General features: G+C 34.1%; 1 protein-coding gene across 1 annotated transcript in view; it reads left to right on the forward strand.

Moving 5' to 3' along the window:
• The window catches only part of Gld (Glucose dehydrogenase), a 25,871-nt gene continuing 7,534 nt past the window's right edge, over positions 1 to 18,337 (forward strand). The window contains exons 1-2 of the mRNA XM_085199836.1: positions 1 to 116; positions 17,603 to 17,752. Coding sequence (XP_085055962.1) covers positions 17,603 to 17,752 — 150 coding nt within the window. The 5' untranslated portion in view covers positions 1 to 116. The remainder of the gene's footprint in view (positions 117 to 17,602; positions 17,753 to 18,337) is intronic.

Genomic DNA, 18,337 nt, shown 5'->3' on the forward strand with positions numbered 1-18,337 from the left:
CCGGTGCAACTAGAGATGGGTGACCCGCAGTGCCGCAGTTCGTGACTACACCGCGCGGGTGACGCACGCGCGAGGTTCTAATTTGTGTTTTAAATACGAGCCATATATATTATAAGGTAATTGTTTTTTTTATAACTGAATTGTTTTATATTGTTTTTGTTTGTGTAATTATTTTGAGAAAAATAAAATTGGAAAATAGGTCATAGATTTTGCAAAAATTTCAAAATTATTTTCATCATATTGAATTATTTTATTTAATTTTTTTTTATTATTTTATTTTTATAATTTATTTAATAAAAAAAATCTAATAAATATAATTTATATATTTATTTGAATTTTAATTTTTTTATAAAATTTTTATAAATATAATTTATTATATAATATATAATATGTTTTATTTATATAAAAAAAATTCTGCTTAAAAATAATAATTATGTGTAAGTTTTTATGTACATATGTGTAACTTTATGAAATAGAAGTTCATACTATTCTACCAGACATACTACGAAACATTTTTATTTTTAAAATTTTATATTTTATTTTATTTCTATCTCAATATTTATTTATTTACTTTTTTTTTCATACAAACAATAATGTGGAAGATTTATGGTACTTATAAAAAAATGACTTACCATTTACTCGTATTCATATTAGTTGAATATTTTTAATATAAAACCAGTAGCTACCCTTGACTTCGTTTTCGTTTCTTGACGAACCTAAAATATAAAAAATCCATTATTTTTTATTTCTGCCCTTAGGATTTCCAGGGAATATTTTCTGATTACTCCCCTACATCCCTTAAAAAATAAACCTATATAATTCATTGAACTTGCATGTAAAATTTTTGCATAATCTGCCTAATCCTTTACTGAGTAAAGGATTTATTATATATAAATTTATATATACAAAAATTCAAATTATAGAGTCACATCAAGATCAGAACATTTGAAATAAATCCAAAACTAATTATATCGTTATGTAAAAAAAAATATTTTTCCCCCCCATCTAACTATGAGAGGAGAGGGGGATAGGGATATTGGAAAAACGATTTTCTCAAAAAGTTCATAAAATATATTTCACTACTTGTTATCTCTAGTAAGTAAGACATCGCCCATTCTGAGTGCACTAAGTAACTCTGACCGTAAGTACAGGGGGTTACATCGAATTGACTAACGTCATGTATTATACTGATTTCCTATATTACATAGAACTGGCCTATAGGCTATGATGTAGCTGTAGTTTTTGTTGATAAATGGACTATCCAAGAAAAACAGGATTTTGCATTTTGAACTAGTAGTTCCTGAGATAAGTACGTACAAGCAAACAAGTTCTTCAACTATATATATTAAAATAAATAGAGAAATACCTTAACTAAAAATCGAACCCACAACCATTCCATATAAACAAGAACTTTTAAACTACACAATATCGGTGTAAATAAAAATTCAATGCCAAAATAAAATATTGTAATAGTATTAAAATATATAATAATCATAGCGAATGAACGGCACCAGCGACCACGAAGAGTTAGCCTCGAGCCATAACACACCTTTCAATTTTTATCCCCATAATCTGTACCTACTATTGTAATTGCGGTTCAAGATAATGAGACAACTGATGGCGCAGGGACGATGTTTGAAGTGATAGTTTTGGGTTCGATTAGTATTCGGGGGAACGGTTAAGTTTTTTTAATTTCCTCTGGCTTTTACCCAACGGGCTTGAAATAGGAATAGAACCTCTTATAAATGAGTGTCCCATAATTCATTTCTCTGCCTATATATGGTTACTAGCCTTTCTCGGACTCTTCGCACTCATATGACACATGCATATTGAAAGTACCCGCAGTAATATTTTTCCAGGACGAAATATAACCTCATTGTATTCCTCGAAAAATAGATTATTAAACACAATAAAAATGTCACGTGTAGGTTCCTTGGTATCACCCACTAGGACTTTGAAATTTCTACGGCAATAGAAAAAGCCCTAGTGGTAGTCCAACAAAACGAAGCCCACGAATACTTCCATAACATTACGAGTATCTATAAAAAACGGAAAAATATTACGTTTCTTGTATGTAAATACCTTTCTATGGCCGTTCATAGAACAGACGGACAAAAATACAGCGAAGTCTAAGTTACAAACTAAATATATATTCTAATATTAAATACGTTAATACAAACGTAACAGTTACGTGCTATAATTTGTATGACCGTGACAGGTTGAGTCACGGTACAGCTGTTAGTCTAAAGCGGAAGCTTAAAGTTGCAAGTCTTTCTAAAATTATTTGTTACCGTCAAATTAGACATAAAATAATGTTTAATATTATAAAAATGTTATAAATCTATGTGAAGAAAGTAGACGGGTTGTGGGTTCGATTAACTCGAGGAAATAAAATATTTAATATTTTCATTTCTTCGCGCTGGTGTCGAGTTGAATTCCGCCACTGCACACGCAATGCCTCCAGAATTCCGCGGAAAATGACGAGCGGAGTGTCTTAACACTAGGTTCCCTCTGCCTACCCTGCTGTATGCGGAATACAGTGTGAAGCTGACGACAAGACTCCTATTTTAATTTCTCTTTCGCGTCGGAGACAGAGAAATCATCGGGCTGCTCATTAAGAATAACGTTCAGCAGTTCCTGAGAGTAGCGCGTTCAAACAAACGAACTTTAATTTTGGAACGAAGTTCCTTACGGCAGGCTTGGAAGGGATAGGGATTTCGCTGCGTGACCGAACTGAAAAAAATGTGATAGTAAAACCGTAAGAAAAATGCGTGGAATAAAACCGTTAAATGAGACGTGCGCAGGCGCGACAGTCGCATACACAGACGAGTAGTGTATAATACTTTTCTCGTTCTCCCTCTTTCTTTTTTTAGTTCATAATTTGAATTACGATGTTTTTTTATTTTAAGTAATTTATTATATCCTAAAATACTGAATTTCCTAAATACTTTCTTGTCCATACCTATATTATAAATTCGAAAGTAACTCTGTCTGTCTGTCTTTTACGCAATCAGGCCCAAACCGCTAATTCTATTGTGATAAAATACTAATATAGAGATACTTGAGAGTCTCGGTATGAACATAGGATACTTTTTTTTCTCATATTTGTAATATTTTCTATATATACCAATATATTAAAATATTTTTTAATTTGACATGCAATTTATTCCGCCATGCTAATAACAACCGCCGTTGCTAAGCAGCGATTTGCAAAGTTTGTTGTTAGAAAACGTCACCCAAAATGAGCTTACTTAACGCATCTCTCTATTGAAAACTGAAAATAATTTCATAAATATATTTAATAAATATTCGTATAGTTCAAGCGGGCGTAGCCGCGTTCGGGTCCACTAGGATCTAAATAAAAACTAATCAGCAAAATTTAAGAGAAAAATCAAGAAAACCTACATAAAATTGAGCACGACTTTTTTTGCAATTTGTGTCGATTCTACATTAGCCGAAGGAACTTCGTTCCTACCTGGTGTCCCACGACACCATTTATTAAAAGCTTTTATTTAACTTGCAATGTATGTATGTGGGTTCGGGTGAAATCTTAGAGCTCAATTTTGAAGTAGATATCGTCAACCGATTGAGATGAAATTTTGTAAACACGTTTACTTTGGATGACAATGCACGATAAAATATGTGACGTCATTCTAAATGTAATATGGCGGACCATGCAAGATGGCGGAATTGTTATTTTTAATGTACTTCTACAATATGGGTATCAAATGAAAGAGCTCGTTGAGAGCAACTTGAAAAATAATGTGATGTCATTCTAAATCCCATAAGGAGGATATTGAAGATAGCCGAGTATCTATTTGGTCTACTTCTACAATATAGATATTAAAGGAAATGGGTCGTTGACCGTAACTCTAAAAATAATGTGACGTTATACTAAATCCAATATGGCGGAACATCTAAGATGGCGGAATAGTTATTATTTATGCACTTCTGCAATATGGGTATCAAATGAAAGATCTTGCCGAGAACTATTAGAAAAATAATGTGACATCACTTGAAATCCAATAGAATCGTGCCGATTCAAGTTTTTTGTGCTTTCATATAATGAAAGGTATGTTCGTACGATTGAGCTGAAATTTTGTATACACGATTGGGGTATCAAATGAAAGGGCTTGTTGAGAGTAAGTGGAAAAATAGTGTAACGTCATTCTGAATCCAATATGGCGGACCATCCAAAGTAACAGAATAGTTATTTTTGATGCACTTGTATATTACGGGTATCAAATGAAAGGGCTTCTTGAGAGCAACTTGAAAAATGATGTGACGTCATTCTAAATCTAATAAAGCGGACCATCCAAGGTGGCGGAATAGTTATATTTAATGCACTTCTATAATATGGGTATCAAATGAAAGGGCTTCTTAAGAGCAACTTGGGAAATAATGTGACGTCATTCTAAATCCAATATGGGGGACCATCTAAGATGTACGAATAGTTATTATTTTTGCAATTCTGCAATATGGATATCAAATGAAAGGGCTCATTGAGAGCAACTCGAAAAATAATCTAACGTCATTCTAAATCCAATATGGCGGACCATCCAAGATAGCCAAATAGGTAATTTTAGTCTACTTGTACAATATGAATATCTATTGAAAGGGCTCGTTGAGAGTAACTCGAAAAATGTGACATTTTTCTAAATCCAATATGGCGGAACATCTAAGATGGCGGAATAGTTATTATTTATGCACATCTGCAATACGGGTATCAAATGAAAGAGCTTGCCGAGAATAATTAGAAAAATAATATGACATCTAGTGTGAGAAACCAGAAGGTTGAAGGTTGAAATGCCAGGAGGAAGAATCCTCTTGGCATTAATCCCGGCTATTGCCAGGGTCTACCTTCCTACTCAACCTACTCCACTTTGCGCGGTCTTTAGCGTCCTCAGTGGTTAGACCATTGGCTCTCATATCCGGCATCACGACATCCAACCAGCGCTTCCTTGGGCGTCCAGGAGGTCTCACTCCAGGAACTGATATAGCAAGGCACTTGCATCCGACTTAGTTCTTAGACCGGCGCGTAACGTGGCCATATCATCTCAGGCGGCGCTCTTGGAGCTTATCCGCTACGTCACGGACCCCAAGACTACCTCGAACGAATGTGTTGCGTATGCGGTCAGACCGCGTTACGCCGCACATCCACCTCAGCATCTTCATTTCCGTGACGTGAAGCTCCTGAGTATGCCGAGATAGTGCTGGCCAACATTCGCTGCCGTATAAAAGAACCGGTCGTATGATGCTCTTGTATAACAGTCCCTTGAGCTTGGCGGTTTTCTTCGGTCACAGACCACACCAGTGACCTCCCGCCATTTGGCCCAGGCAGCATTATCCGGCCATGGACATCGTGATCGATGCCTCCAGACTCGTGCATAACGGATCCAAGGTACCTGAAGTTTTCTGACTTAACGGCTGGCTCAGGACCTATAAGGATCGTGCTCGAGTCCGGGCTCCCGCAGGCCATGTACTCGGTCTTCGACACATTTAGTTTGAGACCGCGGTTCTCAAGCGCACCCTTCCAGAGGTTCACTTTACGCTCCAGCGTCAGTCGGTTCTCGTCAATGAGTGCTATGTCGTCAGCATACATCATCAGCTATGGAGGCTGCACTATATTGAATAAGAACGGACTAAGAGTCGAGCCCTGGTGAACCCCCACTGTAATCAGGAAGGGTCTAGTGTCGCCAACAGCATTCCTAACCATAGAAGAGGAATCGTGGTACATGTCTCTAGTATGAGAAACCTAGCCAGTGGTAACTAAAAAGTAAAAAATAAATTATAAGCAAAAAATCATTTTTAGAAAAAGCTTTTATTTAAACGCTTTAAAAAGGAGAAAATAATTTTTTTCTTTTAAATTTTAACTATCAACTCATAACCTCATTGTACACAATTTATATGATCATAAAAGCTTGTCGTGTTAATCAATATTTAATTAAATTGAAACTTTAAAAATTGAAACTTAGCAGATTTTACATAATTAAATTAGCACTAGTTTAGTTACACAAGTAAATCGCGCGACAAGCTTTTATGATCATATAAATTGTGTACAATGAGGTTATGAGTTGATAGTTAAAATTTAAAAGAAAAAAATTATTTTCTCCTTTTTAAAGCGTTTAAATAAAAGCTTTTTCTAAAAATGATTTTTTGCTTATAATTTATTTTTATTATTATATTAACTACAGAAATATGATTTTCAATACAAATTGCCTTATGTAGGAATGTATATAAGAAAAGGCGCTGTTTCCACATTGTACACCTGCAATCAAAGCTATGTTTTTGCCTTTACATTACTCAAACTATTAGGTTCTCGTATATGTCACTGATCTCGATGACAACATTTTCTCACAAGTTGTTACACTACCTTTATAATTGTATCACAGAATTTTAACTCTTATTTCAACTAATATAAAGGCAAAAATGGCTGAAACGTTTTGTTTCGTAGATTTTATAATATAAAGTTAGCAAAAACGCGAGCTGATATTAAGAAATGCATATAGTGCTAACATTCGTTGAATACTAGTTCGTGTCCCTGAAATGGTTCGCTGGTAGCTTAAAGCTATATTTTGTTAATTTATTATATTAGTTTACTTTTTTTAATTTCACGCTGTATCTTAGTGCTTAGACACTGCGTTCTTCGCTATTGTATTAAGGGACCGAACTAACACGGCAGTTTGCCTGGTCACCAGAGCAAGGAAATGGAAATATTAAATAATAAGTTCCTCCGAGTGGGATCGAATCCGGAACCACCGCGGCTACCGCGACAGCTACACGCTTGTGCCAGTGCGTTAAGACTTACAAATGAATTAAAAAAAAACCAAGGTACAAAAAATCAAGAAAATCCTTCAGTTCGCTATCGCAGCTAAGTTATCTACGCGTGACATCTTACTTAATTAGTATCATTTAAACACACACAATGGACATGTATTCACATTCTACAGACGTTTCTAGACAATGGACGAATGCCGAAAAGGAAGCTGGGCGTTATAAAAATCTTATTAACTTTATATTTTTCATGTTTCACGTAACGACAGCCATATAATTTACCTCTACGAAATGTTAGGATTAATTACCATAGAAATAGTGTTAATTAATGCAATTTTGACCTCCGTTTATTAGGGTTTATTCTCATGTCTTTTTTTTATTTTCACGACCTGCTAAGACAAATGCGGCGTTGAGTTTCGCTGCTTAACTGATCACTCTCTTAAATAGGAACGCGTTTGTCTTTTTGATTATGCTCACTTCTATTTCTACTGAACATTTAATTTCTTCGAGTTAGAATCGAACCTACTACCTATCGTGTATACGTCGCACGCTTTGGCCTCTGCTCTATGACTGGCCTCTCTCTTATTTATTTTTTAATCTTATTATGCGTGCTATGTATAGTAAAGAACCTCTTATTAGTAGGCAATTTATTTTATTTAAATTTATTTATTTCCAATTTTCAATAGTTACTTTAAGGCCAAAAAACAAACAAACAAACAAAAATGTGGACTTTATCATCCATTGTTACAAGACTACCATTAAATTTGATATTTTAAGTATATAATATGAATAAATACATACACGTATATACAACACTATTAAAACGCAAATAATCATATCGATAATTTCCTATTGTAGAGTGAAAGCTAGTGTTGTAACTTATCGATGTTTTATATCCGCTATTAGACGTATGAATTACTTTTAAATTGTACCATCATGGCGACTCTTTAGAAAAGATGAAGCATTGTTACTTTATTCATGCATTTATCATCTTATAAGTAGCTTACATAAAAGATATTATATTATAACTGTCGCCATAATTACTGTACGCAATGTCTCCAGTCTGTTGCAATGTCTTAATACAAGGTTCCCAGGTTCCCTCTTCCTACTCTGCTGTGTTCGGAATAAAAAAATACTCTAGTAACAAATACCGGGAGTGTCTATTGATCTTTGGTACAAATAATATTTCTATATTGGTTTTGGCCCCCTGCCAGATAGGCCGCCGACATAAAGAGGTTGGCGGGAAGCGGATGGGTCCGAAGAGCTGAGGATCGAGTGTGGTGGCGAGAATTGGGGAATGCCTATGTCCAGCAGTGGACAAAAGATGGCGGTTGATGATGATGATGATGATGATATTGGTTTATATAAGGAAAACGCGACGTTGTCCAATATTAACTTAATTACAATAACATTATTGATATCAAATATCCAAAAACAAGCGACGACACCCTTGACATTACACGAACATCTCGCCGTTCACTCGCACTTGAAACTGGGGCTTGCAAGCAACATCGTTTTTCGGAAAGGCCATCTCAACGTCTTCGAAAGGAACTAAAGAGTTATATCCTTTTTTTGCGCCACGCTGTATCCCGCATACAACAGGATGGGCAGGGGGAACCTAGTGTTACCTAATGTTACCTAATAGACACTCCGTTCCCATTTTCCGCAGTATTCTGGAGGCATTGCGTGTTGAGTGGCGAAGTTCAACGCTACGCCTTGCCCCAACACCAAAGGAAGAAAATGGAAAAATTTAATATTTCATTTCTTAGAGACGGAATCGAACTCACAACCTGTCGCATTTACACGATACTCCAAAATACTCTCCAAATCAATTCGAAATTGGGGGAATAAAATATTTTCGTTACGGTAACAAGACAAACCGCAGCGTTGAGCTCTACTGCACAAACAATGTCTCAAAAATTGGACTGTCCAGGGTACAGAGAACGTGCCTTAACCATATTATCCCTCTGCCTACCCTGCTATATACGGGATAGAGCGTGAAGCTTAAAAAAAATTAAAGTAGAGCAAGCTAATGACATATGAGTAAACTTCCAACCGGATCTTGCAGTACTCAATCCACAAATCCATTAACACACTCTTATCATAAGATCATCGAGATATCAACAGAGAGACTGTTACAGTGTTGAAAACAGTATTATGTACACTTATAACGTATGTCTTTTAATCAAAATAAATAAATGAGCTTCACACAGCTAGGGTAGGCTAGTAGGAGGATACCTACATACGACATTCCGTTCCCCACTTTAAGCCGGATTCTCAACTCAACTATGTTTTTTACCAAAACAAAGCGCGGTGTTAAGTTCCCCCAATCAATGCATAATGTCTCGATAATTGAGTGGTCCGGATAACGGAGTATCTAAGATTATATTTCCTCTGCCTTCCTTTATGAGAAATAATTTGAAACGTACAAAATACAGGATTACATACAGATGGATTTTAATGACATATAATCATCTGGACGAGGTGATCTCTCGGCCGCGGCATTATGCTGTAAATTATGTATTTTCAATCAAAATATCTAATAAACGAAATGCCTTAAAGTAATTAGATTTTCTAAGTACGAGTAAAGGTCAATCGAATATTTGAAGTTTTAGGTCAACTTGTATACCTTTTAATTTAGTAGTAAAATGCAAAATATTCATATAGATGGCCTCACAGAAGCAGTCTAACATCTAAATAACCAATTTTAACCTTAGAAAATATCAATTAAAATTGAAACTGCGCCTAATTCTAAATAGTTAGTGTAGATTTTTGAATATTTTTGAAACAATGTATTACGATGCTATCTGCCTGGGAAGCGGGCCACGAGAACTAGATGCCTTATATTACTTGTTTTTCGACACCTCCATTTTAGTACAGAGATATTTAAATTTTGAGAATTTCGTGGATTTTATAATAAAAATTTTTATTATATTATGTGTGTACTGAATATGTTATTTTTAACTTGAGGCTATATCCCGCAAATAGGAGGGTAGTCAGAGAGGCCAGACTCAAAGCTATAAATTCCACTCTCATTTGAAAGATTTTCGTTTAATTTCTACGCTACTCAACACATGGTCACAACGACTGGTCGTTGCGCAGAAACACGGAGCAAGGAACCAGCTTGCCACTGTAAACGTAACAGGTTGTAGGTTCGATTCTGAAATTAAATATTTAACATTTTAATTTCCACTTTCATCGCTTTGGTAACGATTTTAAGTGCGGCGTTGAGTTCCTCCACTCAACACGCAATGCCTGTAGGATATGGCAGAAACTGGCAAAAAGAATTTCCCAGGTTCCCTCTACCTACCCTACTATATGAGGGATAGAGCCTGAAATAATTAAGTTGTACACAAAAGAAGGCTAAACACTAAAATTGACAAAAACAAACTAACTGAAACAATAGCAGAGGTGATTCGGTAACAAGCCCAGAGATCTAGATAAATACGTCACGAGCGGCTGTCACGCTCACGACGGGTTGCATTACTGTGAAGGATTCATTGTAAAAACTGTTAATTTTAATTTTAACGTAGCGGGATTTGATCTCTTGGCCTCTTGACGGTTCTAAATGCTCAAGCGCTGCGTTAACATAGTTAGATACATAAAAAATTATGTATCTAAATAGTATTTTTCTATGATAAACGCCTATATTAATAAACTTTAAAAGCAACTTTGAACTTTGGCTGCACGCTGTATCCCGCATATACGATGGTAGGCAGAGGGAATCTTTTGGTAAGACATCCTGTAGTAGAAGTTAATCTACAATTAAATATATCACGCAATAATATTTAAAATAATAATAATAATTCTGTAAAAGTAAGTGTGTAAGTAATTCTGTAAAAGTAATTCTCCCCTTTTAGGATATCTCATATATTATAAGCAAAATACTGTAGAGAAATGTAGCGATGTTAAAACAAGCTACCACGTCTCTTAGAACACTACGATAAAATGTACTTTCTCCAAAGTTGAATAAAGTTAATATTAATTACTAACTTGACATTGACAGCTTTTACTGTTATAGCACAGACATTTAATTTGCAGCTTGAAATAGATAATAGGTTCAAACACCGAGTCCGAAAATTTAGATATTGGATATTAATGTTGACCATTTTACGAATTTGTGAACGGAGAATTACTCAAGGATAGGATTTTTATCTAAATGCTTAAAAATTTTATGCAAACTGTATCCCGTAATTACTAGAACTCTAGAACCTAGTGTTAACACATTTCATCCCCCATTTTACCCCCGCAGAATTCGGCGAAGCAAAAAAATTAAAATATACGTTTTTACTAAATATTTCATTCCATCGGGTGGGGATCGAACTCCCAACCAATTGCGCTTACAATCAAACACGACCCCTGGCCCCTGCGCCACGACTGGCCTTCCAAAATTGTCTGCATGAATAATAAAAATATTTTACTACTTTAAAACTATAAAGCACAGATGTGAAAGTAAAATTTCTTAAATAAATTCCATATTATGAAGCATATAAATTCTGAATTTCAACATTGTAAAATAATATTGAAAAGATATGGATATAAAACTAAATAAGTTATTAAATATAAAAGGTCAGTAAAAATTTAATAATTTTTGGAGCAATAGGTTCTGTATATATTTGGTATAGGCTATTAAAAACTTCAAGCTTTTTTAGCAGTTAAATGTTCCTAAGTTAAGAGTTGTGAGTTGTCTGCCCAGTCGGGGATTTTTTTTACATTTAAAAAAATATGTTTTTAGAAACATTAAAAAGTTGTTACAAACTTAAAAGAATTTCAAAATAGCTTGATGAAAACGTAAGGCTTATTGGTCAGAGTGCTTAGGCGGTTTCTAAGAGTCTATGGATCAAATCAAGCTATATAAAAAAAAATAAACATTTAAAAAAATATATTTTTATTCATATTATTTATAGAACTAATAAATGGTTCCCTAAAGAACCTTCGCTGTAAAGTATTATTTTTCATTGTTAAAAATTTCATCATCTACCAAAGTTACATTGTAAACAAAACGATCAGTGGTCTTGAAAGTATAAAAAATAATCAATATACAAGAAAATATTTACGTTTATAAAGGTTTACGTTATTTGCCGTATATACAGAAATCGCTTTAAAGAATCTTAACCATTTCCTTACTTTACATAGATGGTTGTATATTTATTTTTTTCATATATGTGTCTACTATGTGATCATTATAGATTGGAACCCAAGTCAGGGAAATTAATAAATTGCGTTTCCCCGCTTCGGTAAGCAATACGCGGCGTTGAGCGCCGCAATAGCTGTAACCATAAAGATGTAATTTTTATATAATCTTTATAGAGAAAATGAGAAGAAGAAAAACTTCAATATTTCCAAAACAAAATCTAACTTAAATATAACAAAATCTAACTTCCCGTTATATTTAATACACCCTAGAAGATTTTTAAATTGAATCACTTAAGTTCCCAACAACTTTCAATAAGGAAGTAATATATAATTAAGCGTACAGCAGGTTACTTGTAAAGCAACGGGATGCGGTCTGACCAGTAGCGACTAGGAAATACTCTGATAACCAAAAGGAGAGGTTTCTATATAAATATATTAGCGTCACTCGAGGAAATGAAAACTTTATATGATAACGAGGTAAAGCACAGGGTTGAGTTCCGCAACTCAACACGCAATGCTACCAGTATTCGACGGAAACTGGGGAACAGGAGTATCTTAATCGTAACAAAATGTAGAACTTCATTCCCAGGTTCCCTCCTGCCTACTCTGCTATGTACGGGATACAGGATGGAGTCAAAAAACAAAGAAAATAATTTCAAAATATGGCATTATAAAGAACCTTACACGTTATATATTTTTCAAAATGGATGAATAGCTGAGTACGTAGTGAGTACGTATTTAAATACAAGGATAAATGTTCATACTCTTAATTATCTAAAAAAAAAATCAATAAATTTCTTTCAAAAGAATTGATAAAAAATACCTCATCTAACATAGTGAATGATGAACTTACTTCATTTTTTCTATAATTAACTCTTCTTAAGCCTATTGTTTGATAAAGAAACGATACAAAATACAAAGACAGCTTGCGGTCAGGCTTTCGATATCTAAAACAAAATATCTGAATAAGTTATATAATAAAAAATTGAGCATAAATAATTTGATTACGCGTAAACTGACCCACTTTTCTGAATTGTTGGTGATACAATAGCAGAGGTCAATGGCATAGTGGTATTCGCTTGTCAGCTTGCCAATGGAGATAGCAGGTTCAAAATTTTACATTTCTTTTTTCCTTTTTTTTATTCCGGTATTTAATAGAGAAGATATTAAGATTCCGTTCTCAAATTTTCAAGACTTTTCAAGATACATGAAAATTTATTCTCCCAAGTGGTAAATGAACCCATAGCTGTCACAAACGGCGCAAATAATAGACAAAATTCTCTACCTTACAAAAAATATTAATTATAGCAATTAAATATTTATTAATTTTTCTTTATAAGTGAATATGCATGTATTACGTACGTTACCTTGAAGTCTAGACTAAAAATATAAAAAAAAAAAAACAAGCTTTTATTTAACTATGCTAAAAAGTAAATAAAAACGTTTCTTTTAAAACTCTATCAACTACTAACTACTACTGTCAACTTATGACGTCATTGCACAATTTATATGACTTAAAAGCCTGTCCCGAGGATTAAGTACTCGCATTTATTTACTTTCATACCAAGATATTTTTAATTAACTTGCTTATTAATTTCTCTCTCTCTCCAATGATTCTACCTTATTTAATGCCACGTATACTTGGAGAGCAACGAAGAGTTTCACACAACAGTGTTAAGATACTTCCTTCCAGATAGAGGAAACCTAGCGAACATTCCCCACTTACTGGCAATTAGGCGGCGGATTTCAACGCCGTATAAAATACATCACAAACAAACGCCCTACCGCTACGTCACGACGGCTTGCAGATAAATTATTAGTATTTAATATTATAATAGATAGCCATGACAAATGAACCCGTGGTCTCAATTATTAACTGTCATGTTATCTAATGAAATACTATAAGATAAGAGATAACAATCTTAAAAGTGTAGTAGATACAAATAAAAGTGACTATAAATATTATAATGCCAGCCAGTGCCAGATATTGAGGACACTCAGCATTATAATGCTTTCAGACTTCAACGGAAAGTGAAACGGGGAACGAGTGTCTCCTTGGGAACGGAGTGTATTAACACTCTTTCTTCTTTCTTCCTATGCTTAAAAAAACAGGGTATACAGAAAGAACGTTAAGATATTTTATTTTCCGCTTTTTGTCGGAATTCGAAACACTACATGTAGAGTAGTGTTTAGTTTGTCAGAGCAAAGAAATGACAATATTATGCCTCTATAACATATACAGGGTGTCCAAGGAGTCAACGATAAAACGAAAACAGGTGATAGACCAAGTCGTGACAGTTATGAGAAAAATATAAAAAAAAATCTGTGTCAAGTATTTTTGATATTATATTGATTTAAAAAAAAATCGGAAGAACCGACATCCCGTGATGATTTTTCAAGTCCTAAGACTACAAATATTACTCTTTTTTTCATTTTTTTTTGTAATGCAATCATGAGTAACCCTTCTATGAATTACAGTGTAAGATTGAAACATTATTATCTTCCATTGCACTGTGGGACCATCCTTATGGGACATTTTCATATAGATATCCAAAACATTTTTCAAATTTTATTTTTAACATATTATAAGTAAATTTAGGTGTTGTAGCTAGTATGTTATAATTACTTTGCTCTACATATCTCACGTTTATAGCAACTAACTTGTTATACTTCCGTCGTAACTTGTTAATGTTACATTTACACTGAACGCTATTGATATCATAAACGCGTATGTCATGTCATTTTTTTAATTAAACTTTTTTTAGCTTTACGCTGTATCTCGCTCAAAGCAGGATAGGCAGAGAGAAGCTGTGAGTAGGAATCATACCCAAAACCACTGAGCCACTGGCCTCTACAAACAATGTACTTACTTAAACGTATGTGATTATAACGCCATAGAAGGCCCTCGATACTCACCCAACCACACAAAATTATATCTTCATCAGATCAGATAGCCTTGACTGTAAACGTCGTTCTTACGCAGCACTAAATAACCATCTATCATTCTAAAGCGTACTTGAACGACTTTTCAATGGTGCCCATAAACAAAAGACTTTCTACTGTTTATCTTTATATTTTATATAAGCTTACGTTCTGGTGCAGTTATTAGGTTTTTGTTATAAAGTAATATGTTAGAAGTTTCAAGTTCTAATTTAGCAAATATATATTATAATCCATATACATATTAATATTAGGGTGAAAACCTTGTTGAGGTCGTCGAATGTGATGGTTGTGGGATCGATTCCCATTTTGGGGAATTAATCTTTTTTATATTTTCATTTTCTGGCTCGTATAATGAAGCAAAGTGGGCCGCTATTCATCAATGCAATGCTTTGAGAAATTGACGGAGAGTGCAGAACGAAAGTGTCTTAATGAGGTCGGAGTGTCATAACACTAGGTTCACGGATTTCCTCTGCCTACCCTACTTACGTGCGAGATCCAGCGTGAAGCTAAAAAAAAGCGAAAAATGCTTGGTAATATCACAGAACTTACTGATTTAAAATGAAAAATTGTTTTAGTGTTAGATACTGAATATATGGATAGGATGGTAATATATTTCAATGATTTTTTTGTATTTGACCAAATAATATAATAGAAGCAAAGCCGCAGGAAGGTAATTAGAAATAAAATTAATACAAAAATTTCTATCAAATTTCCCACTTCATTATTTAAGAAAATAACACCATATAAGAAGTCACATAAGTAAATAAACCTTTTTTTGGTAATGCTTAAATGTCAATATGTAAAAAATGCTGGTGCTGGCCTTTATGTTATTTTCCGTTACTTGTTTGTCATAATAAAATGTTATTTTTATCATTTCTGACATTTATAATTACTTTCAAGTTAAATTGTAAGTATTGTATTTAAAGATTTTGCTTTAAGTAATTAAAACAAAGTAATACAATGTTTAAGAGTACGTAAATCTAATTAAATGTTACTACTGAAGTGAGAAACAGATTTTTTTTCGCCATTTTCAATGTAATTTTTAAAATGGAATTGGGTGCCTGTAAGATATTAGTACTAGCTCTCTTAAAATAGCATACAATACTTTATATATAAAATATTTTTAGATACTTTTTGAGCCTCCGCTGTCTTCCGGACATAGCAGGGTTTGCAGAAATGAGTTGAGTGGCGGATCTCAACGCCGCGCTTCACCTCGGTCGTTTTATCGTTCATTTTCTCGAGCGAAAATCAAACCCACAACCTGTCGTGTTTACAGGCCCTTGCCAATGCACCCCGACTGGAGAATCGAACCCGGATCTCTCGCAAGACAGGCAGAGATACTTACCACTACTCCGAGGATTTTTAGATCGATGGATTGATTTGCTAACATCATATCAAAATACAATTCCTTTCATATTATATTTCATTACTATTAATATAGAATATATTATTTTACGACATTGCGTAAAGGCAGTAGCATAAGTGGTGTACAAATAGGTTCAGTAATTTAATATTTTGTGGGTAGATAGATTATTGTAAGTAGAACAGATTCGGATAAACCACACAAACGTCACTGTCATGACAGAATTTCGATTGAGCTTTCATTTTGCGACGTCTCTCGTCGCGCTTTTTTGATGATCTAGACGTTTATCTTTTTATTAGATAAAAAAAAATTGTGTGGCTGGTTTATATAACAATAAGATAGGATTTATTTTTATTTTCTCACACTGGTAGCAAAAAGAAATTAAATTTTTAGTTACAAGTATGTCACTTAACATGCAATATCTTCAAAATCGAAAAAATCGGAAAAATTAAAAACGGAGAGTTTTAACATTAGCCTCTGTCTAGGAAAAAATCTCATGTAGACAACTAAAGGAAATTAAACCTAACAAAATAATGAGACTTAAGTATACTTATGATACTATGGTAGATCCTTCTAGAACAAGCCTAAAATAAAAAAAATCTAATTACAAATACGTAACATATACTACTGTAAGGTGCATACAAATCTATATCCATTACCGCCTGCGGCAACTCATATATAATATGAAACTTATGAAAGTGAGCCTTGGAGTGACAGGTTGTATCTGATCCATGGAGTACAAGGACAGAGGTTAACGGATTTCGTAAACACTTATATAAATGTTTAGATATACTCATAACATGTATGTTGATATTGCACAATATATGTGCTTTCAATTCGTAAATCTGTTTATAGAGCTATAAAAAGATATCAAGGATATCACATATATAATTGTATATTGCACAAAATAAGTACGTTATATAATTATTGAATATGTTCTGATTATATTTTTTGTAAAGGTTTCAGGTGCAAGTGATTCTTGTAACATTATAAATAAAGCTTTTAGCCAGGGTAAATATTTTGGGAATCCATCAATAAGCCAATATAATAATCTATGACAGCTTAAATTGTATTTATATTATCATAACAATTCATAACAAAAGAGCATAATATTTTTTTCTGCTTCACGCGGTAACCCGCATATAGCAAAGCAGAGGAAACCTAGTGTTAAGACACGCTTCCACGTCCACGCTTCACGCGTCCACGCTGTCCAACGAATTTTCAAGGCATTGCGTGTTGAGTCGTATCAGAGCGAAGAAAGGAAAATATCCCCCGAGTGGGAATCGAACCCACAACCGTCACGTTACAGTCACACGCTTGTGTACCTACGCCACGACGGCCTAAAAAAGCACAATAATAATAATAAAAGTAATATTTTTTTTCTAGATGGCGATAACCTGTAACTGCCCCATGACGCAGCCGGGCCCCACACTCGCAGCCACGTGCGGCGGCGGTGCCTTCATGCTCTTTATGGGGTTGCTGGAAGTATTCCTCAGGAGCCAGTGTGATTTGGAAGATCCTTGTGGAAGAGCTCAGGTAATAAAACAAAATCTAATAGGTATGATTTATTATTACATGTAATTTTGTCTCAATTTAAAAAATTTAAGAGGTACATAACTCTCTCCTCTATAGTTGTCTTGAAAAAAAATAAAAAAGAATATAAAAATATATGTAACTATAAAAAATTCAAGTAAAAGACATCAACGCGCTCACTGCTGCAACTAAGTCACCAGTCCCGGAACTGTATAACCAAATGGATTTTAAGTTATATCCTGCCTCTAGTGTAGTATTATAAAATGTAATAAGAAAGTGTAAATCTTGTAACATTTGCAAGAAGGCGGTCACGAGTACGAATCAGCCGGAGGGTTACAATCACTTGAAGCTTTTATTCATAGGTATCATAATGGTTAGAAACATTGCATGCAAACTGTAGTAATATTTCAAATAATTACCATAATTTACGTAAAATATTATGAAAGTGATTGCAGATTCGATTCCAACTCAGGAGACTGAATTATTTTCATTTCTCTCTCTCTTTTCGCTCTGGTAAAAACATAAAGCGCGGAAAATTGCACGAATAATGAGGAACGGAGCATCTTAACACTAGGTTTACTCTGCCCT

Source organism: Heliconius melpomene, chromosome 2 (assembly GCF_056956725.1).
Source record: "Heliconius melpomene rosina isolate 202511_hmr_F chromosome 2, ASM5695672v1, whole genome shotgun sequence".
Lineage (NCBI taxonomy): Eukaryota > Metazoa > Arthropoda > Insecta > Lepidoptera > Nymphalidae > Heliconius > Heliconius melpomene.